This window comes from Centruroides sculpturatus, unplaced genomic scaffold, assembly GCF_000671375.1.
Source record: "Centruroides sculpturatus isolate CEXI.00-Female unplaced genomic scaffold, Cexi_2.0 scaffold54, whole genome shotgun sequence".
Taxonomy (NCBI): domain Eukaryota; kingdom Metazoa; phylum Arthropoda; class Arachnida; order Scorpiones; family Buthidae; genus Centruroides; species Centruroides sculpturatus.
In genome coordinates this window covers 253,752-280,484 of record NW_019384340.1, presented here as the reverse complement: position 1 = coordinate 280,484, position 26,733 = coordinate 253,752, and the positions used below count along the sequence as shown (strand labels likewise).

Below are 26,733 nucleotides of genomic sequence, written 5' to 3'. Positions count from 1 at the left end.
GCGAGTTAAATGGGGGAGAATGACAGAGGTTTTGCCAAAGGGGAAGTGTCCCACAAGGATTTAAGTGAAGGAAGTGAAGCAAGGGAGCAAAGAGGGCCACCCCACTGGGAGTGAAGTGAGCAAGGGGGTTAGAGGCTGCTTATCTACAAATTTTTTAAATAAATTTTTTATTCAAAAATTTATAAATTGATATATAAACATCTATTAATCCAAATTTTTTATTAAAGCCAAATAATCTACTGGATTATCAGATTATTAAAATTAGCCTTAAAATAACCAAATAATCCAGTAGACTGTTTGACTTTATAGATTGAACACATTAAAAACATTTAAAGAGAATGTTCGAAAATAAATAAATATAAGAGCAAGTGGGCAAAGTCCCCTTAATGTGTGTATATATATATAACAACATTCAAATCTATTAGTATTTAAGATCTGAAAGTTTTGAAACATGTATATTATTATTATTTTAAACTAAATGTATTAGAAAATTTGTTAAAAGAATTAATTTTCATAATAATTAAGAGACCATATAATTAAATCAAAGTTTTTAATTAATACAAATCGACATTTAATATGAATAATTTTTCATGAACTTATAATTATATAAAAAAGTTTCAAAGTTATATTAATACATGCAGTTTTGTAATTAAAATGTCAAAATAAATAAGAAATAATGATGATTCATGACAGAAAAAAATAAAATAAAAAATACTATAGAAATAACTCAAACAAATATAATTCAAACCATAGAATTGAAAATTGTGTAGATTGAGCATTTAATAAATTATTTCAATTTTATTATAAGAACAAAGTTCAGGGATCTGAAAAGACTTGATAATTCATATATATATACATATGTGCATTTGCGAACTCATTAGAAAGTTAACAAAATAGTATAATAGAAATTTTATCTTGTATTGATTCTTTCTCTCTCTCTTTATAATTTCAAAAATTGGTGTTTGTGTTTATACACAAAGACATAAACACAAACACCAATTTTTGAAATTATAGAGACAGAAACAAACAATATAAGATAAAAAAAATGCTATTATACTATTTTGTTAAATTATAACAAATTTTTTCTAATTCAAATTCACAGTTTATTATGAAAATCAATACAACTAAATTAATATTCAACTTTTAATGGCAAAGTATACCACATTTTTTGGGCATACAGGCTACAGAAAATTGCTAAAACAAAAATAAAATCTCCACATAATCCCCCACTGCATCTATGGAACAGTCATTACTCCTTGCACACAAGTTTATAATTGTTATTTAAAATGGACATATAATCTGTATCATTACATAACCCATATCCCTTTCAAGCTGCCTTTTAAACAGATAACCCATGGCTCACATGCATGAAAATATGGTAGTTAATAAATTACACACCAGTTAAGATATGTGTTTAAATATATATATACTGTATATTTAAAACAATAATTTAAAAAGTTAATGTGTTATTTTATTCATATTTATTATTTTTATTAACTCTGTTTCATTTCAGTTTATTTAAACTTTCTAATTAAATTTTGTAAATTTTTTTATGACATAAAAATAATATCAAAACATGAATTATTTTTACATCATCATTGTGTTTTGAAGAATTTTTTCCATTTAGGCAAATTTCCATTTTATTTAGGTTCTGTTTTAGACAGGTTTTACCATAAGTCTTGATAAATTATTTTAATTGAATTATTGTAATAAATTTTTTTTTTCATAGTATAAATTTTTAATCTATGCTTTTTAAATATATTTTAATAAAGTCGTTAAGATTTTGGGAAATTATTAACAGAAAATATCTCTAGTATTTTATAAAATTAAATAATTATTACAAAAGCTTTCAATATATTCTATACTTTTTAACAATTATACACATTGATATATTGAAAATATGTAATTGGCTATTGAAACAAAATTTTTCAATACTCCAAAGAAAAATTACCAAAAATTAAAAGATTACTCCAAACATTAGAAAATTTTGAAAAATTTTATCGCGATCTTTCGAATCAATAATATATGCTGACAATAAACTTTTTAACAATATTCTTTAAAACATAGAATTCATCAAAAAAGTTTCAACAAATGAAAACAAAATAAATGGTACTAACTAAGAAATACATATATCTGAGAGGAGAAACAAATATTCTGAATAGCATTTTCTAATTTAAACTTTTATATACAAAAAAAAAAAAAATGTTATGTTATTTGTTTTTTTAAGTTCAATCTATTATCTTAATCCCAAGCTCAGACAATGGATAACAGAAAATATTAAAACAAGAGTATACAGTATTATTACATTGCATGATATATTTTATCAAGTATTTTCAAGTCAAGGCAGAATATTTCATTTTGACATGCAATTCATTTTTTATATGCACTGCCATATATATCAATGTTTATAAAAAATATTAACTTTGGTTAAATCTGTCTGTAAAATGCACATATGTATATATGATATTATGGCATGTTTTTACATATACAAAAATAAATTAATGTTTTTTAAAATACTTCTTGATAAAATTCATTCATTAATCATATTAATGATAAAATCTGAATAATTGATAAAATAATTGATTGAGAACATTTTCATCTTTTTATATAACATGTTACATAGAATATATAATAATTTATTTATGATTGACAACAGAACAACAATACTTCATAACTAATGCATGATTAAAATTAGAATAGTTTGTTTTTAACAATAATTTCCAGAATAATAAAACATAATTTGAATATAAAATTTATATTTTATTAAACAGCCTTGACATTATGATAAAATACTATGATTAATGTCTATTAGTTATGCCAATTGTATTTACTCAAGGATTTTAAATTCTTTGCTGTTATATTAAAATATTACTTAACAATATTTTTTCTTAAATGCTATCAATTAACTTTAGAAAGAAAAATAGTTTCTTCATTTTTATATATTCTGTATTCGATTAAAATTTAAGTCAATTAGAAAAATAATATAAAATATTTACCAAATATCATTTTAAAAAATTTTGAATTGACATTTAATAATTTTGTTTTCTGAGATTTTTTTTAGTTAATTTTCAGATCCGAATATTTAAATAATTACAATTCTAATAGGGTACATTATATACTTCAAATGTAATTTTTGTTTGTAATTAATAAAGTCTATTAATATAATATTGTAAAATCATATCAAACACATTCTAAAATTTCAATTAAACATCAGAATGTTAACATTATCAAATCGTATAACTTTCCCAAAGTCTATTAAATCATTCGACTACACATTTGAATTTTTAAAATAAATTTTTGTATATTTTTAAATGGATATAAAGTATCATTTTGAAGACAAAGTCATTAATTTATTCAAAAATGTCATAAAATAATAAAAAGTCTTTTAATTTTTGTTCAATATTTCAAATAAATTTATGAAAACTAAATGTTTCTAACATTAATACGTGTGAAAAATATCATTAAAGTTTAATAGTATGCATCAAAATTATGTAAATAAATAAAACAATCAATTTTAAATCTAGTTAAAGTGTACATTCTTTTTTAAAAATATATTTTAGTTAGTTAATAATGCATAATAATTTGTCATTTCAAGAAAGTTAATCAAATATGTCTGTTTTGATTTGCATTGTAGGAACTAAAAGTAAACATAAATACTGTATTTCAAGAAAATCAATATTGTATTTTTTTTTAAATATATATTTAATTCTTTAAGTATGTATGTACACGTACGTGTAACATGTATGTGTACGTAAAATATAAATTATTCCATATTACTAAACGAAGTCGTTCCTACTATATCACGCTACTATTTACATCTATAAATACACATTTGAAATTTAAAAATACCTCTTATCTTCTGTTATTTTTCTAAGTTAACTCGGAACGTAAACGGTCGACTTCTCGGCAACCATGGTCGTGAAAAATTCTCTCGCACTCGAGATAATCGGACCTAAAATAATTTAACGCATAAATTAAGTTACGTTCGATAATAAGGTTCATTACCTAGACGAAAAAGCGAAACGCAGTAAATTAAAAATTAGATAAGATTATTTATACAAAAGATTTCAATTAATATTTTCCTAAAATTATCTTTTTATTATCAATGATTTACAAGGAGTTATAACAACTCTTTTGTTGATAGCAAATTTTGACATTTTATCAGATTATTAAATTAAGCAAACATAATTAATTTTTCTTTCTCTCAATGTAGATAAACATCAGTAAAATACGTTTGTGAAAGCTTAATAATGTTTACTTTATAAATTCTTTTCATTATTAATTGACTATTTTTAAACACGTGAAATATTGAAATAGACGAAATTTACATAGGAGAGAAATGGATGAATATTATTGATTACGAACGAATCGAGAATAATATTGATAGGTTGTGCATATAATAAGCCATGTATTATAGAAATAAATAGCTAAAAATGAAATAAAATTCAAAGTTCTTTCAAATTAGAAGCTATCAATCAGGCAAAGGGAAAATATCTTTTAATACATATGATAGAATGGATTCATACCTCCGTTTGGTTTCTACAATCGATTCGGGATTTATTTACGTGGTAATACCGGCGAGACGAGAGTTTTAAAGGCAATTCGTTATAGATGTTTGCGGATTGACGTGCCGCCACCAACAAGCCGCCATCTTGTCTTCTCCGGGAGAGTCGGTAATACGCTTGCGCGGAAACACGTACACCGGAACTTCCGTCGTTCATCGATCACCTTCAAGTGGGAGGAGCGGAGAGGAATGATTGACATCCATCCGGGCTTGAAATGCGACCCTGGATGCGCACGCCTATTGGCTGGAGCCAGTGTCTGACGTCGACAGCCGTCGTTGCAAGTCGCTCATCTTTTATGGCGAGGTAGCTTGACTGGCATTATAGTTCGACCCACCCTGAAGCCTTCTAGCTGTCGGTCAAAAGTATTCCAAACAAAATACTCAATTACTGTTGGTTTACTATAGCGGGTTGTGCTACCTACAGTTTTATGGATGGTTGTGCGCGTGTGCTGTACTAAGGCGGTTGTGGCTGGTGACACAAACGCTGGTTAGCTGTACTGGTCGGGGCGTCTGTACACGCCGCACTCTGCTCTGGTGAGGGTGGTGTCGGAGCATGGACGATCAACAAAGAATGATGCACCCAGTTTCTCAACACCCATCTGTCAGTATGGCGGGTCATGTTGTGCCTCAGCATGGCTATGGGATGCCACAGCAACCGCACGGGGTGGATCAACAGCCGACCCCCGATCAAGAACCTCGTAAACACGATATTTCTGAGATACTACAACAAATAATGAACATCACAGACCAGAGTCTGGACGAAGCACAAGCAAGGTGAGTTTCTAAAAAAGCAACCTTCAAAAAAAAAGTGTTAAGTGTGCAACAATGTGTGTGTGTGTGGTGTTGACGCAAGCTGTTTGTCGTTCCAGAAAGCACACATTGAATTGCCATCGTATGAAGCCTGCTCTCTTCAGCGTTTTATGTGAGATCAAGGAAAAAACAGGTAAGCGTTTCATTTTCCACCCTTCACATTGACGTGTATTACTAGACAAATGACTTGGCTAGCGACGTATGATTTGTGACGGAAACGTCAACTTGAGTTATGTCAGCTGGCTACGTCTTCATTGTGTTAAAGTATACGCCGCACACGTATGTTTTTTTTTCTCTCCCCCTTTTACTTATCTACTTCTCGGATATTAACACTTTATAAAGTATAGACGCTACGCGAATTTCAATTAATCGACAATAATGCAAGTAGCCCACTGTGGTGTATCAGCAGGTGTTATGACATTACTAACTAATCGTTAGTGTAATAATGCACCGTATCAAACAGTTAATCTGCTACTGTCCGAAGGAGGTGTTTAATGCCACATCTCTTAAAATCGTACGGTCTTTTTTTTTTGTATCGATTTACCCCGTTCGAGTCTGGCCTAAATGTCTTCTTAGGTTCTAGATACTAAGTTATATAACGACTATGTTTTTGCCCGGTTTGCTATGGTAACACAGCGTGATGTAGCTGAAAAGGTTGAGCGTGGAGAGAGAGGTTGAATAGATTCTTCCCGACAAAAGAAACGTAGGAAAAGGGTGGATTTGAAAAGGCCAAGAAAGTTTAACGAAATCTCTTTCGATTTAGGTCATATCACTGTAGGATATACGTTAGAAAAAAATAGGTTTAAAGTTTATTGAATTATCGAAACTGTCCCCTCCTCTTTTTATACTTCCTGTGCATCTTTTTTTTCTAATTGTTTTTATTTAAAAAAATCATCTATTAACTCTACAACATTCTTCTTTATAAATGATTTTACATTCAAAAAATTCTCTTATACGTCGACAATAAACCTTTTTAAACAGTTAAATCACCAGTAAAATTAACTTATTTTTATATACTGTACAGACCTATATACATACAAAAGTGTTCTAAAAACAATGTTATTTATACTGTAACGTCCAATTGATTTTTATATACCGATAGATTTCTATAAAAATTTATATAAATAATTTCATGTATGTAGGCCACTCTCTATGTTTTTTTTTTTTTTTTAATACTTTGAAATCCAATACTGTTATCATGTTATGTCCTCGGTCTGTGTAAGTCGGTTTGTTATAATCGATGGTATTTAAAGCATTTATATTTATTAAGTATTTATTTATTTCTCTTTAAAAAAAAAAGAAAATTATTGGCAATTATTCGCTTAGACGAAGAAAATAGCGAGAGAAACAACTGCTGCGATACTTATCGAAAAGAGGAACTTCATTGCTATGCAACCATCATCGCTAGATTATTGAAGTTGGTTTAGATTCCTTTTGTGATAGGGAGAATTGTCATTTTTTGAATTGTTTCTGTCGCCGGGGATAAAGGAATAATGGGAGAACATACGAGTGTAATTAAAAACTTTTCTGGAATTCGAAAATTATAGAAAACACTCGGTTTTTTCTTAGTTATAATACTAATTTTCACACGCTGTTTTAGTTAGCTTGGGTATAAATTCTTGTTCGAGTGTTAAAAAATTACACAAGGCCCTCACTTTCTAATATAAATTTAAAAAAAAAACAAATCTTTTCTTAAGTTAAATGACACGTTTAATAGAAGAGTAAGCTAAATTTTGTTATTTTGATTGGAAAATATTTGCTGAGTAAACATAGAAAAGATAGTTTTTTATTTTGGTTTTTTTTTAAATAATTAAATTCTTTTTTTATTACGATAATTTAAACAATTAATTTAATCTAATACGTTGTTTTCGAAATGAACTTTTTTTAAGTTTATTTATTTATTTATTTTTTTAAGTAAAGAGAGATGAAGGGAAAATACCTGCAATTTAATCAATCAGAAAAACACTTGAGGGAATCCTAGCAACATTACCTATTTACCTAAACTCCGATAAGCAAGATAAATGTGCACTAAATGCTATCTTCCATAACAAAACGAATCTAAAACACATTTCTAACAGTTTATTCCGAGGCGACGTGGGGTTTTTAGAAGGGCCTGTCAACAGGCCTGGCCTAGATAGATGCTGTGAACGACATAGTTTATTCTCATCAATGAAATGATACTCGGTGACAGTATATTCATTCGAGTGGATAATGAGATACATGTTATTAGACACCGCTCCCCACGGGCCCCGGGGGCCCGGCACCCAAGGTGAATGTGGATCCCTCCATCCGGAAAGATTGGTGATGGATACGACACCGGGGGTAAAGATCCCGTTCGCGTGGATCCACATTTTCCAAGCTGCCGAATCAAATCATGATAATCAAAGGAAAGACTTTATGGTTGTGTTCACAGCGAAACTAATGTGGACGGGTTGTTCTGACACTTTCGAGTTTCATCCCCGCTTCACGGAAAACATTTTTTTTTTATTTTTGTTTCACTTCTTCAATATATATATATATATATATATTTCTTTATTTATTTTTATAGTTTAAATCATATAATTAATGATTATTTAATGATAAAAAACGTAAAGATATAACACACGTCGACAATCGTATCCGGTAGCGTAAGTCATAATGCTAACATTCAACGAATTCTATCCCTCGGGAGAGTTTATTGTTTTATTGTAAGGAGTGTCAACATTTAGAACACACTCTCCCCCCATGATACTTTTATAGGTCTATTTGGGGTGAAATATGGTCCCTCATTGCCGCCCGCTTACATATAGATAGATGGATACATCCTGATGCCTCCATCGTTCACCACAGTTGCCAGTGTATCTTTTCCAAAAAAAAAACAAAAAAATTTATTCTGGGTTATGAATATTGTGCTCCTCTTTCGACACGACTATGAATAAAGTTTGTATTGACCGAATTTTGCATCGGATTTTTTTTTTATTTTTATTATATAATGCTTTTTTCCCCCCTTGAATCTATACGTGGACCCGTTCTAAACAGAAAAGACTCTCGAATAGATTCATAATATACATAAAATTCTTTCAAAACCAGTATCCTTAACATGACTAGAGGCTGTAGTTTAGTAAGTATTTTAAATTTAAATAATTATTTTACGCTGGAAGACTTAAATAAGAGAGAGAGAGAGGGGGGGGGGAAAAATGTTATAAAATCAATCAAATGGCAAGAGTTATTAAATATATCCCTGTGACATCTCTAAAATCAACTTGGCATATCGAACATGTGTATGTTAACAACAGCGTAACAATTATTGATTCAATTGTGACGATTGAATTCTCCCATCTTAATGGATAGGTACGACCGAGCATATCTGACAAACAGTGAAACACTAGCGAAATGATCTTGCAGTTACATGGACATATGAAGCAGTTAGTATTCAGGCCTATCTAATTTCTACATATCAGACGTGCTACATACAATTATTATTAGAACATTTACAGAAATAGAGATAGTTGTAAATTTTGTAAATGACTAAGAGCTCTTTACAATAGGTTAAACACAAGAAGTTTCAACCATATCCTCTTAAATACATTTAAAATTCTTCACAGATTTATAGTGGCTGATAAATTTAAAGTAAGGAATATTCTCTGTATAAGAAATAAGGTCATATAAATCCTTTTTAAAAAAAAAAAGAAAAAAGGAAGTAGTAAAAGAAAAATATATTAAAAAAAACAGTACAATTCCCTAGATATATTAGAAATGCCCCAAGATTGCAATTCTATATAGATTCTTTAAATTATTGAAAAGAATTGATACAATTCTTAAGATATAAGAAGGAAATTGTGAGAGATGAAGCTAGTTCTCTTGTGAAATGAGGCTATTCATACCCATGAAGAGAAGCTGTCACCATAGATATGACATTCCATCGCTCGCTTGTGTTGTAGCATGGCCAGTAACTGCTGTATGCCGAATTGAAATTCCTATAAATGAAAGCAAGAGTTTCGACAAACTTCTCTACAATAAATAATACTTTCTTTACTTGTCGCTCAAAAAAAATAATAATAATAATAAAAATAAATTTACTATAACAATAATTGGATATATTTTGGGATTAAAATCAATTTTTTTTTCTTCCCCCCCTCCTCTCTCTCTCTCTCTCTCTCTCTCTCTAACCTTATTGTCTATACGTGGATTAAGTCTTTGAGTTAAGAGTAATGGCCAATAGTTGATAGCGACGTTTAATAAAATATTTAAAATCGAAAGGTAAGAAAAATGATTCGGTAAAAGAAGCCGATTCTGTTTAATAACTCATAAATGCATCAATTTAATCTTATAGCCCATAAAAATTGAAATAAAGCAATAAATTGGTCTATATTATTAAAAATTCCAATTTGTTTGCAAATTCAATTTTTCATTTTAATAGCATTTCTTCTTATTTTTTAATACCGATTCTTTTCTTTACCATCTTTAAATATGATTTTAAAAGTATTTTTCAACTGGAAGTATTGTTTAAATAATATAAAACACGTCTTTAATTACTTTAAAAATTCTCTACGGTAGGTGTTACTTTTAAGTAAATTTTATATGTATACGTATATAGATATTTGACTAAAATTAATTCATACCGATTACATCGTGAGAAATTTCTTTTTAGAATATATAAATATATATATATATATGGGAAAAGTAAATTTTGTATATATGCAAATTCCTTTCTTGTAGGTTATGCAAGAACATTTATGAATCTATGCATGTGTGTGTGTATATATATTTATATAGTATCTTTGCTTTGATGCTATATATTTAATATGAAAAGAGCATTTAATGACAAGCAAAAAATGCACTAATTTTTAAGCTAAAAAATTGATTTTTTTACTGTTTTTTTTTAAGTTTATAATGTTATTTGTTCGTACAATAACAAAAAAAAAAAACTGTTTAATCAAGTGTTTTTATAAGTTTTTCCTCCATGAAAAGGTACTAAATATGTTGTGCGATTATCGAGATAATCACCATTTGTATTTTATTGATAATCTAAAGTGAAAACCCGAATTTTTATCATAAACAGATACGTTAACTGTGTTTGAACACGAATCCCTAAAAATATCAGTTTACAGTAACGTTATTGAAACACGCAAATGATTGATTATTTAATATTATTGCCCTAGTCATTACCGATATATTTTTATTATCCAACGGTTTAACGAGTAAATATTTTATAAACACGTTGGGGAGTTAATAGGTTGCTCCCTTACCTAAAGGTCATTAAAATGAATATTTTGAGGACACAATTATTTATTTATTTTCTAGGTCCTTTTTTTCTTCATCCATTTCTACTGTAAATATTATACGAAATCTTTTTATTTAAATCAGTTTTTGTGTGATTTTTCTACCGTTCCCTGTCGAAGAATGGCCTGTTTGAGTTTAACATGCTTAATGTGCATTTAATAGTGTGGTTAGGGTAGGTTTGTAAGAGGTAGTTTGCTGACTGATCCTATAGAGAAGTGTCGAATTCTTCTTCGAAGTTGACACCTACTTTTAAGAATTTTTAAATGATTATTTGATTTTTCGGCGTAGAAACCAACTGGAAATCATAATCCAGTTTCAAGAAGTAACCCATCAAAATCGACGTTTTCTAATAAAATAATAATACAAGTCGATCTCCCTATAACACTGTTGATTATTCCGTTTTATATGAATTCCATGTTGTACGAGTCACTTAGATTTTACAAATACGTGTGCCGGGTTGTGAACTGCTCACGTATTTGTAAAATCTAAGTGACTCGTACAACATGGAATTCATATAAAACGGAAAAATCAACAGTGTTATAGGGGGGTCGACTGTTTTTGTTCCCTATATCTAAAATTCGAATAAATACTTTGAATTCTCAACCAGCGGCAACTGTAAAGATCTACAGAACCATTTTCTTTTTTATCTTTGCATAGTATTAATTCAGGATTTCGAAATGAAATTTAATATTTTTCCTTTGATAAAAACTTCTGTGAATATATATTTTTTTTTATTCTTTTTCTAAATCTGTAGATAGATAAGATAGATATTCCGCATTGCTTTAGAAGGATTATTTATATATATATTTTTTATTTATTTTTAAGTCTTGGCAGACACACACTATGGATAGATAAATGCATAGAGTTTGCTGGGTTTTAATAACGACATTGCAGATTTAGGAAATTGCATCAGTTTAGTAAGAATCCATAAAGGAAAGAAGGCCACACAGGCCTTTTCGATCGAAAGTCTACTTTTACTCATAGAAAACAAAGTTTTGTTTGGCAAATATTTCACTAGAAAACAAACATCTCGCAGAACGGAAACAGTATTTCCGCCATCTTGCACCGAACAAAAGACAGAATATATCTCCTTCCCCCCCCCTCTCTTACCAAAACGAGTCCTTTAAAGAGAAAATCTAACTCTTGAACATATCTTGACAGAAAGGCGGAGAATATTAATAACATGGCCACTGTATATTTTAATTTAAACGAAGCATGTTTCGTTCCACTTAATGGAAGTACGCAGAAGCCACACAGCGAATGAGAAGAGTAGGAGGGTATGCAGTGCTGCCAGCGACAGTATCCCGTTTTGTCTTTGACGCCTCATTAACTCGAACATTTTAATTATCTGCATTAGTAAATCTTTATGGGGCGTACAACAGTGTCGATGTGTAAAACAAATGGTTTTAAGGATAGGTGACCAACAATCGAACCGAACATTTTAGAATGGTTTAAAATTTCAAACTGCTGGGCACTACTCATATTTTAACATCCCCAGTCGAAAAGTTTCCCAATCTGTCCCATCACATTCATCCTCTTCATCAATATTTTTTCTTACTGGAAACGTATCAAAAACGGGATTTAGAACGTCCTTAATCCTTAAAGATTAAGGATAATCTAAAGATCCTGTCATTCTGTTAAAATTAATTTTACTTTTCCTGGCTAGTTTACAAATTTTCGCGCAAGTCTCCACACAAAGTTTTACATAACTCCGTATTGTCTGTGTTATTTTATATTATATTTTTTTAACTGTTTCGAAAATGAATCGAACCTTATTCTCGACACTTTATTTTTTTAAAAAAAAATCCTTATATTTTTTTTGTCAAATTAAAAAACATGGAGATAAAATATTAAAAAATGATGTGTGTGTGTGTATATATCTACATATTTTTCTCCCCCGGAGATAGCAATACTTGAATATTCAATAGATAGAGAAAAATTTAGTTTATACTCGAAGCCACATTTTAAAGTTAGGAAAAGTTTACGATAGATTTCTGGCTCCCAGTCAAATTTCGCACTCCATAATAAACAAGTATAGACGACAAACAGGACATTAGTCTGCTTGGGGACAAGGACGGGTGAGGGAGAGAGAGGGGGGGTTTAGTCGATGACGTCACTCGGATGTTTTAACTAAAAATCTCCCCCCAGGTTGTGGTGTTTGTGTTGGTCCCGTCACCAAGGTGATATCGGTCATTGGCCTTGACGTAGCGCATTTACTCGCGCCTCCTCTCTTTTAACACCGTTACAACAAATAAAACTTCGTACGACAAGTTAACAATTTAAATTATCCTCATTATCACTCAACTTACAACGCTTTTTTCTTAATTAAATTCATGCAGATGGGCGTTTATGTTAAATTCGAAAGTCTATATATATATACGTATATACGTTTTATTTAATGTATAAAAACGTAGTTACGTAAAGCGTATCGATGCTTACGTTGGTTTGTACGCTTTAACAAACGAGAGCGATTAGTTTTCGCTAAATTAATCGAGTTAGAATTAAAAATTACGTAAGTTTTCTCGAGTTTTTTTTTTTTTCTTCTTCTTCCCCCCTCTCTTCCTTTCCTTACTTTCAACCTCCATCACGGAGCATTTGGCGGCGCATATTCTCTTTAATGGTTTGTCCGTTAGAAATAATTAAAGGAAAAAAGTGACGCTTCTCTAACGCCATTACCACTCCACACTGTCAATGGGAACATTCTTAAATAGTCATTTAGTCTGCGAAGAAAGTTGTTTCATTTTTTCCCCCCTTTCCTTTTTTTTTTCTAAGAGACACCTCGGTATCCGAGACGAGTTAAAGAAGTGTAAGGGGTTAAAAGGAGGAAAAAAAAAGAAAGCTTCGGAGTAACGGTAATTGCCGGAATTGTACCAGAAGTAGCCAAATTACTGCACGTGAAACGGTACAAGTTTATCCAGGTTTGAAATTTCTTGGACGAGATCCAGACTTTACCTCCTACTATTGTTACTTGCGGTCATCTTTTTTGGAGGGAAACACGTGGACGTCCTTGTCTTCGCACTAGGGGGCTCTTTCGTCCGCCGACCGTTCGTCGAAGCGCCACCGTGTCAAATAGTCGAACTAATCGATGTTCGTCAACACACGCAAACACATCGCGAGCCGCCGACGTCGTTCGGGACGTTTTCTTGTAAATAAAAAAGCAAACGGGGAAGAAAAAAACAATAGGAAAAAAAATATGACCGATGGAAATAATCACAAATAGCTTCTCGCTCTTTTAATTTAGTTATAAAACGGTGGACGAACGATGTCGAAAATGTTTTATTAAACGGCGTAACACTCGGTGTAGCGTGTTTATCGCTTGCGGTAAATAGAATTATCGAATTTGATTGCTAATAATAATCGAGATTATTACTCAAACATGACCCTAATAAAGGGGCACCTTCCACTAATTGTGTAATTAAGTCTTTTATTGTTTCTGCCAATGAAATTGATAGCGCGGCCGTAAAACTCTCCCCGACGACGACAACAACAACAACAACATTCGCCATTTTTGTATCGTAGTCGGCGATTGTTTTTCTAACAGGTTAAGGCGAACGGAGAATGTGAAACTATTCACGCCAATGAATGTCATTGGAGATGATTGTTTTCGCCTACAAATTCGACGTCATCTATCCGATCCAGAGAAAACGTCCAGATCGATTTCCGTCTGACGCTACTTTCGTCTGCAGGTTAGTCGAAATCTCTCTCACTCACTCGTCTGCTACGTCTCAACCGTGCGGTGTAAACAACTTATTGTTTTCCTCATTCCTTCCACCATTTGCATATAATATGCCGGGGGGGATATACTAGCCAGGAGGAGGATGGGAAAGTCGGGTTTTTTTTTTCGCTTTCGCCCGTCTTTCTGATGCTCGCTACTCGCTACCTAGAGAGAGAAAAGAGACGTGATTGGCAACTTTCCGAGACTGGAGATGTGCCAAAGATCGCAGTCAATTTCTATTCTGGTCCTCCGTCCGCTTTTTCGGCCCCTAAAGACCCTGTTTTTCTTTCTTAGCCCCCTTACCGGGGTGGTTCCCTTCTCTTTCTCTATCGTTTTCTCCATCCCGAAAAAGAAACTTTTTCCTCTAGAACGGAGATAAGTACCGTAAAGGTGGCACTTAGCCCGACAGCACGCGACTGGACCTTTCTTTTCGACACGTCTGCTTTCTTCGTCCCTGTATCGGTCAGAACCGTTTATCTGAAGAATCGGTCAACTGCAGTCGCATCGGACATGCGTCACTGTATTGACTTCTGATAGGAAAATATTTCGTCTCCTCTCCTCCCGTGCGGGAACCATTTTTTTTTTCCGGGGGTCTCTCTCTCTCTTCTAACGTAATTTTATTTATTTTTTCTATAAATATATTTTGTACTTGTGCGCCGAAATTTTCGGTCCGTGTCCCGTTAGACAGACGTTATAAAACTCTATGGAGCCAGCCGGAGGTATTATATAGCCCGGTGAAGAATGAGATCCGGTAAAGCAAAGAGAAATTCAGCCGTCAACACGTGTCCATTGCCAAAGACGTCCATCTATCGAATCGACCTAAAATCAATACGGACGGGGAATGGTCGACCTTTGCCAGTACGGGAAGTTGGGAGGTCAGGTCCTATACCTATAGCCCTACACCCCTCGTCCGTGGCAAATGGTAGGTTCCCGGCGAAAGAACCAGGACGAGGAGAGTGTTGTCGTTCTGGTATTTGTTCCCTCCGAGGCAGTGGCTACGGCCGCTTTTACTACACACTACTGCCAAATAGCTAGTTAGCACGAACACTAGCGATAAGAAGTCTACAACTTTGCAGTCGAAAATTGTCGGTTTAAATCGATACCAGTTGTTAGTCCCGCATTTTACCATTACAATGAACGGCGTTAATAGAAAAGGCTCCCCCCGGCTGATTAGTAACTGCAGATTACGCTGCTTTAGCCCCCCTGCGATAACAATGAACTCGGCCGAGTACACGTACTAACTTACGGAATTAATAGGCAGGTAATGTCATCATCGGACCACGCCATTCCGAGGGTAGGGATAGGTACTGTACTGTACTATCCGACGAGGACCGCTCGGAATTATACAGTTTAGTGGATTACGTAAGGCTCTGGATCGGGTCCAGAAGCGTTTCGACTGGCAGACAAAGGTCCAGTTAGGGGCAGACTGCAGGAAAGACTTCCCAAGGGAAGACGAGGTACCAATCCCCGTTGCATCCCTGCTGCGTGGCCTTGTTACGTTACCGCCGAATTCGGGGCACTTGTTTTTCTCATTAGCTTCAAACCAGATGGTGTAAAAGTGGGCATTAGTACGTGCGAAACAGTAAAGCACTTCCTGGTTTGCCGTTTTGTGGCCTTATTAGTAACGATGACGATAGGGAAAATATAACGTCAAGAACGTCAGAGAATCCAGGAAGAAAAACGTTGCGCCGATATTTGCCGTTATTGTAGCTATTTGACAAAGGGCAGGGAACAAAATATCGTCCTAAATGACGTACACTTCCTGTGCCATAAACACCGCGCTCTTGTAAGGGGAAGAAGGGCATGTTTTTCCGGGCGTCTATAGCTGGCCACCGGCCGTGTATAACGAGGCCTCAGTGGGGTATTTGCATGATTCTCTCTGCCCGTTGTCAATCGGGGGAGGGGGCACCCTGCCAGCTGTACGTCTCCCCGTCAATCCCCAACCTGGTAGGACGTACCAGCAGACGTCAAATCGCTGACACGTCCTAGTATTCCGAAATGTCAGTAGATGGCGCTAAGTGACAATTTGATTTATGGCCCTCTACGTACGTTACAAAAATGTTCATTCATAGTTCAAGTAATGTTTAAGCCGCTAAGGAATGAATTTATAATGGATGGCCTCTTCTTACTTAATACGGGCACGGAAATCTTCCGTTATTTTCGGTCTCCGTCCACCATTTTACCTTGCAGGGTACGATCTGCTTTCAGCCTATACCCAGACTTAGCAGATGGGGATGGGGGTTTTTATATTGTACTTCCCTAGGCCACCTGTCTCTCTTCGGTCCCCTGCAATAGTTTGACGTTTAGCTTTACTGTCAATCTGCTAATCCAACTTTGTCTGCTCGCTTTACTCCGGCCGATTGACTTTTTCAACTTATAACTTGCCGCCGCCGCCGCCACCCAAAACTTAAAAGTGTGGGAGGTAAATTGATCCACATCATCTCGGATACAAGAAACCATTCAATGTTCATATTTTTACAGCTGCTAAAATACTCACTTGATGGATGACGTGGTATATATGAAAGCATTCTTTTCTGTCGCGCGATCTTGCGCCGCACGGGACACGTGTTGCACGCTTGTTGGAGAGGTCAGAGGTCAGTCGGAAATTCTATCCCCAAGACTGACAGCTAGTTAGAACATGGGACATTTTTCTATTTCGCTACTCTGTTTTCCTTTAGTTACTTCCCCCTTTTTTAACGGCAACGTTTTCCTTCCCCCCCTTTTTTTAGTAGTTTCTTTTGCTAATTATATATTTAAATCATTAGAAATTTGGTGATAACAGTGGACACGGCGTAAAACGTTATCGATAAACAACCCCGTCTAACAGAAACGAGGGACAAAATGCGCGGAAAAGAAGGTAATATTTAAAACTAACCATTAACTTTGTCAATTATAAAAATTGCTCAGTATCTTATTTTACTTTCTTGTACTCTGAACCATAATGCAGCTGTGGTACCCCAGGCTAATTGTATACGACCGGAAAATACCTAACCGATGTCGTTTTTAAAAACATCGTGAGAAAGCATTCGGTAAGATAACATTTACTAGCTTGGTATGGGAATGCCCAGTTTTGGTCAGCAGAAGAGGTGAGAACTCTACAGTGACCCTTAGGGGGTCTTCAGAGGGCCCTCGACACTCACCTGTAATTATGCCTTTGACCTTATTTCAGTTTTTAGTTGTTGTCACCACCTCTTAAATGTGGTGTGTTCAGAAATGCCTGGGGTAAAAACAAGACATCCTTTTGTTCGCTTCTGTTACCAACTGCCCTCGGTCAAAACTCTGTTTTTGATTACAAAAATAAGTCGATGGGTGGGGTGCATTATTCGGGTTCTAGTAAATGTAAACATTCTAAACGGTCTTGTACAGATAAAAGTATTTTTATCTTTCTAACAATACCATTTTCTGCGCCAATAGTTTCCAAATTCTGTCCAATTTTCGATTTTACTCGTTTGGTTAACTTTCTAAATACATTTTTCCTACAACTTTCTTCCCTGTTTACAACATTCTACCACATTCTATAAATACCAAAAAGGTACTTTTTTTTTAAAAATTTTAACTCTTTAATTACATATTTAAAGTAATTATTTTAATATTTATCACGCGAAATTCCGGTTGCAGAAGTGTATATTTCGCCATCCATTTCAAAAGGAAAAACACTGGAAATTTAAATTCAAATCGCGATACATTCGACAGAAATAGTTATACAGTATAAAGATCAAATTCCGTATCGTTCTTTTATTTTAATGCTTTAAAAAAAATATGACAGATGGGAGAGTATAACCTTGATATATACACTTGCTGACCACATTCATAAATAGTCTGTCTGGATATTATTATTATTAGACCAAGATTGATCAAAATGTTTTATGATCGATCATTTTATCGAACACTTTTAATAGTGCTACATATATTTAGAAGATAATAAAGTAAAATAAGGTATAAAGAGATCGTATCTCACGTCAGTTTTTATCTAAATCGATAGAAAAAAAAACGATTCGATTCTGAAATTTTTAACGTTGAAAATTAAATTTCTATGGTATAATATAAATTTATAAAAACAAATTATAAGGGTATAATTTGCCAAGCTTTTTAGTCTACTTAAATGTATAAAAGATAGTTAAGTACCAAATCCACACAACACATTCGTTATTTTTATTGGTTCCTTTTTCATTTATTTATTTTTGACCAATGCATAAACTTAAGCTCTTGTAATTCTATCGTGAAATTTACTTTGCTAAAGATGGATTGCTTTAATAAATCTTGTATTATATTAAATCCCCGACTATTATTATAATCCCCCTTTGCCAATATCGTTGCATAAATTGGTGATATCTAAAAGAAAATGAGCATAATTTGATGCGAAAAACATGTAATTTTTGCTACCTTCTTAATGTAAAACAAACTTCTTTTGTTCTTTAGCAATTCTTCTGTGTTTTTTTATTTGTTTTTATACGCCAAATTCGCTTCGAATTAATATTATAATTATTATAGAATATATTACAATAGAGTATAGAGAAATTACTGTTTAAAACTCGAGTGTATTGTTGAATTATTTTCCATTGTAGATCCTCTCGGTGACATTTTATATTCAGAAAATATCCGAATAGTTTTCACTTTTCTATGCACGATTATCCCATAAGGCATATCTTACTGTTTTATAACGTGTATATTCTACACGGTAGCGGGGTTATATATTTGTGAAATATAGTATAAAATACAGTTACATCATTTATGATAATACCCCGTTATATTTCCGTTTTCTGTTACATAAAAAATGTGTATGAAGTATATCATGTGAAAAGTAAACATTCCGTTCCTGTAGTAGTACTATAGTTTCTACTTTATCGTAAGGCTAAAGTAGCTTTGAAAAATATATTTTTACTATTCGCCCTTTTATGAAAATTAAAATGCTATCAAATGGTTATTTTATAACCTCTTCTTCCTCTTCCCTCCCTCCCCTTTTCTTTTTATACCTATTTCAAGAGGCGTATAAAGTGTAAACGTTTCCTTTATTTCTTCTTGTAAAGAATACTTTTCTTTATATAATTAACGTTATCGAATTTATGTACCTTATTAATTTAGATTTCCTACCATTAGCGCTCCGGTATTCGATCTATTATAGGAAAGAATGTTAATCCAAATACCTAAACTTGATACAGTTCAGCACTTTTTCTACCTTCTTCCTCCTTTCCATTATAAGTTAAGTGACTAATTTATTTATACCTCTTTTATATACGTTCTTTATTATTAAAGATTGTTTTTTTAAAGTGATATATCCTTAAAATTAATCCCTTTTTTTGGTGTTCTTAGTCCCGTAATACACACAATCTATAAATTATCCAAGCGTGTTTATCAAATTATCCTCCTTAAAAATATAATATTGATTTTAGATAAGGAATAACACTCTGGAGAATGATTCTATCTTACGAAATAGGAACCGTATTCGGTTTTTTACCAAATTTCTTATATTGAATTTGATTCCAAAAATAAAATCCCAACTCCTCTTTGACTATTTTTATTTTTGTCTTTCTTCTTTATATATATATATATAGAGTTGGTTTACAAAATAAATAAATATAAAAGTAATTTCAGACAAAGACACACACACACACACACACACATATATATATATAAGCTTATAAAATATTTATTTTGCAGAAAATTTAAATTTTCTTTGCATGTTCTACGTACATTAAACATTAATATTGATATAAAATCAAAGCAATTTTCACTTCAGTACAAAGATAACTCGATAAATGCATGCAGAGTTTATAGTAGAATTCCTTTCTAGCTTTTTGTAACTTTGCCTTTAGTGTTGTGTATTATTATTATTATTTTTTGTGTGTGTGTGTGTGTGTGTTCGTGGTGTGGTAAGAAGGCGATTTTTCTTTGCGGGAAGAAAAAAAAAAAGGGGGGGAATGAATTATTTTACCTAGAGGAGACGAACCCGCATCAATAAAACCGACTGAGGAACGTACTGTACACCACTCGGAATATAGTAGACTCGCAACCGCTTTGTTTCAGTACGAAGAAAAACCCGTAAACACGATCAATAGTTGATACAAATAGTGGCAGGGTTCTATTGTTGATTTATGGAACGAAACCATTTTCTTTTATGAATACGGTATAACACCCCGCAACTGGTTTAAATGTGTTTTTCGCCGGTTACTTACCCTCAATTTTTTGATTTAAATTGGTTTTTACACTTAATTATTTTCTGTTTTTTTTTTTGGAAATTTTTCGATTCGATTTATATATATAAAGGTACGTTTAATAGATGACTAACGCTATGGGAATAGGTCAAAGACAACAGGTGATCGATACCGTAACGACATACATAAGTATCGTTGGAGGGTATTCAATTTAAATCCTACTGGAAAAAAAAAACAAAAACCCGATGGTTGAAACGGTTCAAAACGACGATCAACTGTTGAGTATCTGTTTAGAAAAGTGTCAGTATCCCGTCGAGTCATAAAAGAAGCATAAAGTTAAGCGGTGCGTGTGTTGCTACATAGCCGTTCGTCGCTTCCAATGAATTATGCACGACCTAACCAAACAATGACGGAAACTCGTCGAATTATGATACACCAATCGGAAAATAAATAAATACGCATTTACTATCCCTTCTTAAATGATTTTTTTATTAAAAATATCTTCTCCGGACCGATGACATCATAACCGGATGCGATCTGGCAACATTTTTTTTTTTAACAGACGTGGACGCCATCTAGTAAGTGAAGCGAGAAGTAGCGTTACCATGACGACCATAGGCAACAGATGAAATCGACAGCGCACGTGCTGGGAACGTGCAGTTGGCATGGTAACGTGTTACACGTTGGTTGCCAAGGAAGCGCAGTTGTTTTGTTAACAGCTGCTCTTTGTAGAGAAAAAAAAAAGAAGTGGTGATACGGAAGTGAAAAATTGGCCAATCGGAAAAAAAAAAATCATAAATAAAATAAAAGTTAAAAAAAATATATAATTCACGTTACGACAATTTAAACGCAATTACCTTTCGGACCGAACGAGCGTGAGTGCGTGACGTCATCAACCATTGAGTATTTTTACGTCTGTAGGAGTTCACCAACAGATCGTAAAATCACCCGTCAAACACATCGTAAAGTCGCGTTGTAAAAATCCCTTCTACACATCTCCAGCGTCATGCCTCCTAGCGACAGTTAACCGAAACACGCCTCCACCCTCCCTTTTATCCGTCTCACGTGTTACGATTCGCACGCAATATCGGGAAACAAACGAATTCGCTTTTCACAACACAGCAACAATACTTTTATATATAAATAATATACAAAAATGGAAAGAAAAGAGGAGGAGGAGGAGGAAGAAGAAGAAAACATTAATAAATCTTTAAACACTAATAATATAATACGAAAAATCTTTCCCCCCCTTTTTTTTTTAATTAAAAAAGAAAAAAATAATAATAATCCGTTTTGTTCGTTTCACACTTAAGTAGAATTTGCAACCGGATCTGTTCACTGCGCATGCCTTACGTGCCGATATTGTTACTATAGAAGCCCCGAGGTGCCATTCCGGAAGTGAGGCATAGCTTTAATTAACCTTTCCGGCACTTAAATTACTGTCGTGATATTTCGTTCATTATAACCTCGGGATATTCTCTACCTGTATGGCGATAGGAAGAGCATAATACCTTAATAAAAATCATTGTATAAATAACAATTTCCCCGCAAAAATCTGATATTTTATTAACGAAAAACTCGTATAACGCGCACTTACTAGAATACACTTTTATGGGCTTTCTAATACTCTTATATACACGTATACGTATTTATGTATGTGTATATATATATTAAACACTATATTAATTACATTATATATATATATTTGGGGGGTACTGTACATATATGCGAATTTTTACTCATCTTGAATTATTCAATCTGTGAGATTCGCTGCTTCAGTTTGGTCGCGGTGTCGCCTATTACTCATATTTTATTCACCCTTCTGTGAAATAAAATTACGTGCTTAGCTTGTAATTTATTACGGTGTGTTTTTTTTATTTTTTTTATGAAAATTTAAGAAGGAGAAAAGAAAAAGATGTAAATAAAAATGGAGGGTCGGTGTTGTAATAACTCGTTTGGTCTTTTAATTGATAAAATAGAAGAGCTTCGGGTGATGGAAATAGTTCATTCTGATTAGAGACAAGGACAAGGTATACTCGACTAACGAGTCATGATGAAAATAGAAAAGAGTTGGATAGACGTTTACAACATCGAACTGTGCCAAACACGAAACGAGGAAACGTCACGATGAATAATTTTCTAGCTCTTCAACCTCTTCGTTTGTTTCTAATACGACTCTCCTCACCCCCTCACCCCTTCTTCGAATTTTTATAGTAGTAAATCCTCGTGTAATTTGGTAGTATAAATTACGTTTCGTTACGTATCAAACTTCACTCTCCACTCCTCTATCGAAGAGATCATCTATACAAGTCAACCCCCCCCTATAACACTGTTGATTATTCCGTTTTATATGAATTCCATGTTGTACGAGTCACTTAGATTTTACAAATACGTGTGCTGGGCTGTGAACAGCTCCCATATTTGTAAAATCTAAGTGACTCGTACAACATGGAATTCATATAAAATGGAATTATCAACAGTGTTATAGGGGGGGGACTGTATTACGAGGACTTAAATATATATATATATATACACTAGTTAAACTTCCATGTTTTCTAGAATAAAACATGGCTGGTTAATCCTAAAAATACACGTAAAAATCGCATTAAGGGTAAAAAATAGAATAATTAAAACGAGTTTAAATCGTTAACCGATATTTAACGAAAATGTTAAAACTAAAAATAACTCGTTTTTAAAGATATAAAATAAGAGAGAAAATAAAAAAAAAATATATATATATATATTGAAGAGAATTTATCTTTATTTGATGTTTAATGTTTGCCATTCACGAAAAAACTTCGTTTATTTAATTATTCAATAATAGCTTTTGTCTCGTTTAACGTTCAAAGATTAAAAAAAATATATTTATATATTACTCTAAATAAATGTTTTTTTTTCTTTTAATATAGTTTTTTTTCTTTATTATTACTTTAATTCGAGTATTTTATAAGGTCAAGGAAAATACCCATATAACATCCTACATATAGGTTAAATCTATTGCATGACTATAATGCTGTTTACATTCCTGATCTTTGATACTTGTGCATGACGTAATATGGAAGGTATCCTCCATTTAAATTCCTTAAATAACGATTTTCCGATAGAGCAAAAATCCGTTATTTGATTTTTTTTTCTCTCCCTGTTCCTTCCTCTGTTTTTTTCTTTTTGGGGATTTTTGCATAACTTAAAATTTCCTACTGGGTTGTGTTATTAAATAGAGAAAGTGGACGAGCCACCGAAGTTGGAGAAATTTACAAATGCCAAAAAAATTTTTTTTTGTTGTTGTAAGAGACGTTTTCATCAATGGTTAACAGACGACCAAATTCCCATGTTTGAAATGGTCGGAGTACAACAAATCATTGTGCTGTCTTCATCAGACAATAGAAATAAAAAATAAAAAAATAAAATAAAATAAAAAAATAAAATCCGAAATTGGTAGTAACAACGTTATAGTATCGAGGGAGGGAAAAGAGTCGCGTGCACCCTACAAACTAGATTGGAATTTCAGCTGAGCTAGATAGAAAAGAAAAAATATACGCTAGCGCGGAGTTTAACGCACAACAGATTAATGAGGGGTTGTCTCTGTCCTACTCTATTCCCCCGTTTCTGAGTCCGGCCTTTTTTTTTTCTTTTTTTTTGTGGATAGGAGGGATGTACCATCCAATTTCCTAGAAATGAGACGTGGGCGAGAGATGAAATTTCTGGAACCATCTATTCCATTGCCATGATTTTGATTGGATTTCTCTGATTCGTTTCTACGCCATTAAATAACTACCCTGTTGGGATTATAAGTCGTTGATAATTGAACGACGCAACCTATCCTGTAAGATGATTTATTAGAAATAATTTGCTTAAATCGAGTTTTTCTCCCCCCCCTCCCATACACACACACACACACACACACACACCACGTTAATTCTGATCCCGTTATTTTGGTTTACTGCTTTGAGAGTTATGGCGGCTATTCGGATTTAATTAAAAGATGTCTCGTCGGATGAATTGTTTCGTATGAAAGTGTTTTAGTGTGAATTCGTTTTACGTCATTTCTTTCTTTGTATTGAAATTATTTGACTTGTTGGAATGATCGCGCGTTGTCTTATGAAACCTGTTCCCTGTTCGGTGTAGAAATTAGGTTCATATATATGTGTGTGTGTGTGAGCCAGTATTGGATTTCATTGAATTTCCTGATCGACTGTCTGTCCGTGGCCTCGTTAAGTCGTCGCGATGGCTACTTCGTCACCGTCTGTAGCGCTAAAGCGAAGGTGAGAGAATGGTTCGTGATGCTATCGAGAATCTCACTCTAAGGACACGTTCGCGTGACTAAAAAAGACAGAGACGTCACCGTGACTCTACGCTATGTTGAGGAACGCATCGCGTGATCGAAGGTTTTTCTTCATCGATCGAATCGCCGATCTTTTACATAACAATTGACTAGTAAATGAAGGTGAATTTCACCATGTTAGTCCAATATAACGTTTGGTAAATTATGTTTGTCTAAGGGATAAATTTATATTGGCATAATGACGCTCTTAAGTAAGGAAACGTGAAGCACCATTTAACGTAGTTTTGATCCACAGCTAGGTACCTAATATGTAAATGCTTTAAGGGGGTGAACCAGGTACACGTGTTGTGGTATCAGGGAGCTGACATACCTCATTCTGGTGTGAGACCTGCGGCTATGATGGATGGTGATTTAATCCTGGTTTATGTGGCCAGCTGGTGGTATGGCTCGCTGACCATTTCGACGTCATACATCATTGTCCGTACCTGTCGGTGTCCGCTGTCCTCTTACGTAGTTTTTCTTGCGGTTTAGTGGTCCGAAACAGAATCGAATATCGATGGCTCCTGTTAGGAAAGTTTTGTCACTAACTAAAGAATTTTTTATATATATATATATTACACATCTCTTGATATATATTTTTTTATTATTATTATTAATAACAGGATACATTTTCTTTCGGAATAAACTCCTTAATTATTTGTATATTTCTGTATTAGCCTGGTGAAGGAATTTCTTTCCTATCCTTCGATATAATCAAAGGCTTTGAAGTAGAATCGCTACGCAGATTTAAACAAATTCAAGATACCAGAAGCAGGAATTTTGCATGTCAGAGTTTAGTGAATAATGCAAAAAGGATCTCCGTATCTTCACATCTCTTTTCTCTCCTTTCGCTTTAATTAAGGTATCAGAAATTAAAAGCGAAAACTTCAACCAACTTTTAAAAAAAAAGAAAGAAATTATTCTAAGAATAAAATTTAAAAAAAGAGATGTTTAGAATCGTTAAAAGTGCCAGATACACGCAGAAATTTGCAAACATTTCTATCAAACTTGTTATCTAATTCGGTGTATTTTGCCATTAAAATAAGTGATTTAGGAAAATAAGGAAACAGCTAAGAGCTATTCCTGGTTGTAATTAAAATACAGAAGATCAGACTTAAGTATGTTGACAAGGATAAAGATGTCCCGGTTACCATAGTAACGTCTACGAACATATTTTATAACAGAAATTGCTACGAGATATGTCTTTTGATAATCATCACGAAACACGCATGCGACCGAATAAGATTGTCACGCAAATGCGTAAGATTTCACGAACCTTTATGGGTGGATACAAGTTAATTCAAAGAATAGTAATAATTTTGATAGCGTTTCATTGTTATAGTCTATTAGCATTATAAAAAGATGTAAATTATGTTGATTTATTATTATTAAAGTCTGAGAATATTTATTTGGTTTTCCATCGCCCGTAATATTCTCTCTCACTTTATATTTTTACTCTGTGCAAATATTTAAGTAAGCGCGAATTTTATGCAGATTTTCAGAATAACTAATGATGACTCTCATTAAATATACGCTTTTCGGATGGTAAATTGCTACTAATCACTCAACTCGATCCCAATAAGAAAATTAATAGAAGGTAAATCTATAATTTTACTCTAACAAATTATCCGAATTTTTATTGTCGAGTAGAAGGATTGTTGTTTTCCATAGGTTAATGCCGAGTTTATGCCTGGGTATCTTTTTTTTTTTTCGTTCTCTCTTCCTCTTCCTTCCTTCCTTCCTCCTCCTCCTCCTCCTCTTCCTTTTCCCCATTGCGCCCGGTTAATCAGATCATCCAGGTTCCACTTTGCAATCTGTTCTGTCCATCTGGTTTGTAGCAATATTGGAAACCTTTAGACGTTCGTCGCTAATTAAGCCATTTTCTACATTGTCTGTCCGTTTTGCCGAT

The 26,733-nt window shown here is 33.3% G+C and overlaps 2 protein-coding genes and 1 long non-coding RNA gene across 4 annotated transcripts in view; 1 reads left to right on the top strand and 2 right to left on the bottom strand.

Moving 5' to 3' along the window:
• The window catches only part of LOC111633610 (target of rapamycin complex 2 subunit MAPKAP1-like), an 86,408-nt gene extending 81,745 nt beyond the window's left edge, over positions 1–4,663 (bottom strand). Inside the window, exons 1-2 of the mRNA XM_023378220.1 lie at positions 4,527–4,663; positions 3,850–3,952 (exon numbers count right to left, since the gene is read on the bottom strand). The gene's annotated coding sequence lies outside the window, so the exon portion shown is untranslated. The remainder of the gene's footprint in view (positions 1–3,849; positions 3,953–4,526) is intronic.
• A 6-nt stretch (positions 4,664–4,669) lies between these two features.
• The window catches only part of LOC111633621 (homeobox protein extradenticle-like), a 75,649-nt gene continuing 53,585 nt past the window's right edge, over positions 4,670–26,733 (top strand). For both annotated transcript variants that reach the window (XM_023378239.1, XM_023378229.1), the window contains exons 1-2: positions 4,670–5,338; positions 5,434–5,507. In XM_023378239.1, coding sequence (XP_023234007.1) covers positions 5,118–5,338; positions 5,434–5,507 — 295 coding nt within the window. In that variant the 5' untranslated portion in view covers positions 4,670–5,117. The remainder of the gene's footprint in view (positions 5,339–5,433; positions 5,508–26,733) is intronic.
• Positions 21,050–22,056, bottom strand: LOC111633635. The gene is made up of 2 exons (XR_002758080.1): positions 21,361–22,056; positions 21,050–21,222 (listed from the first exon to the last, which is right to left on the bottom strand). It is a non-coding gene; the product is annotated as an uncharacterized LOC111633635 (long non-coding RNA).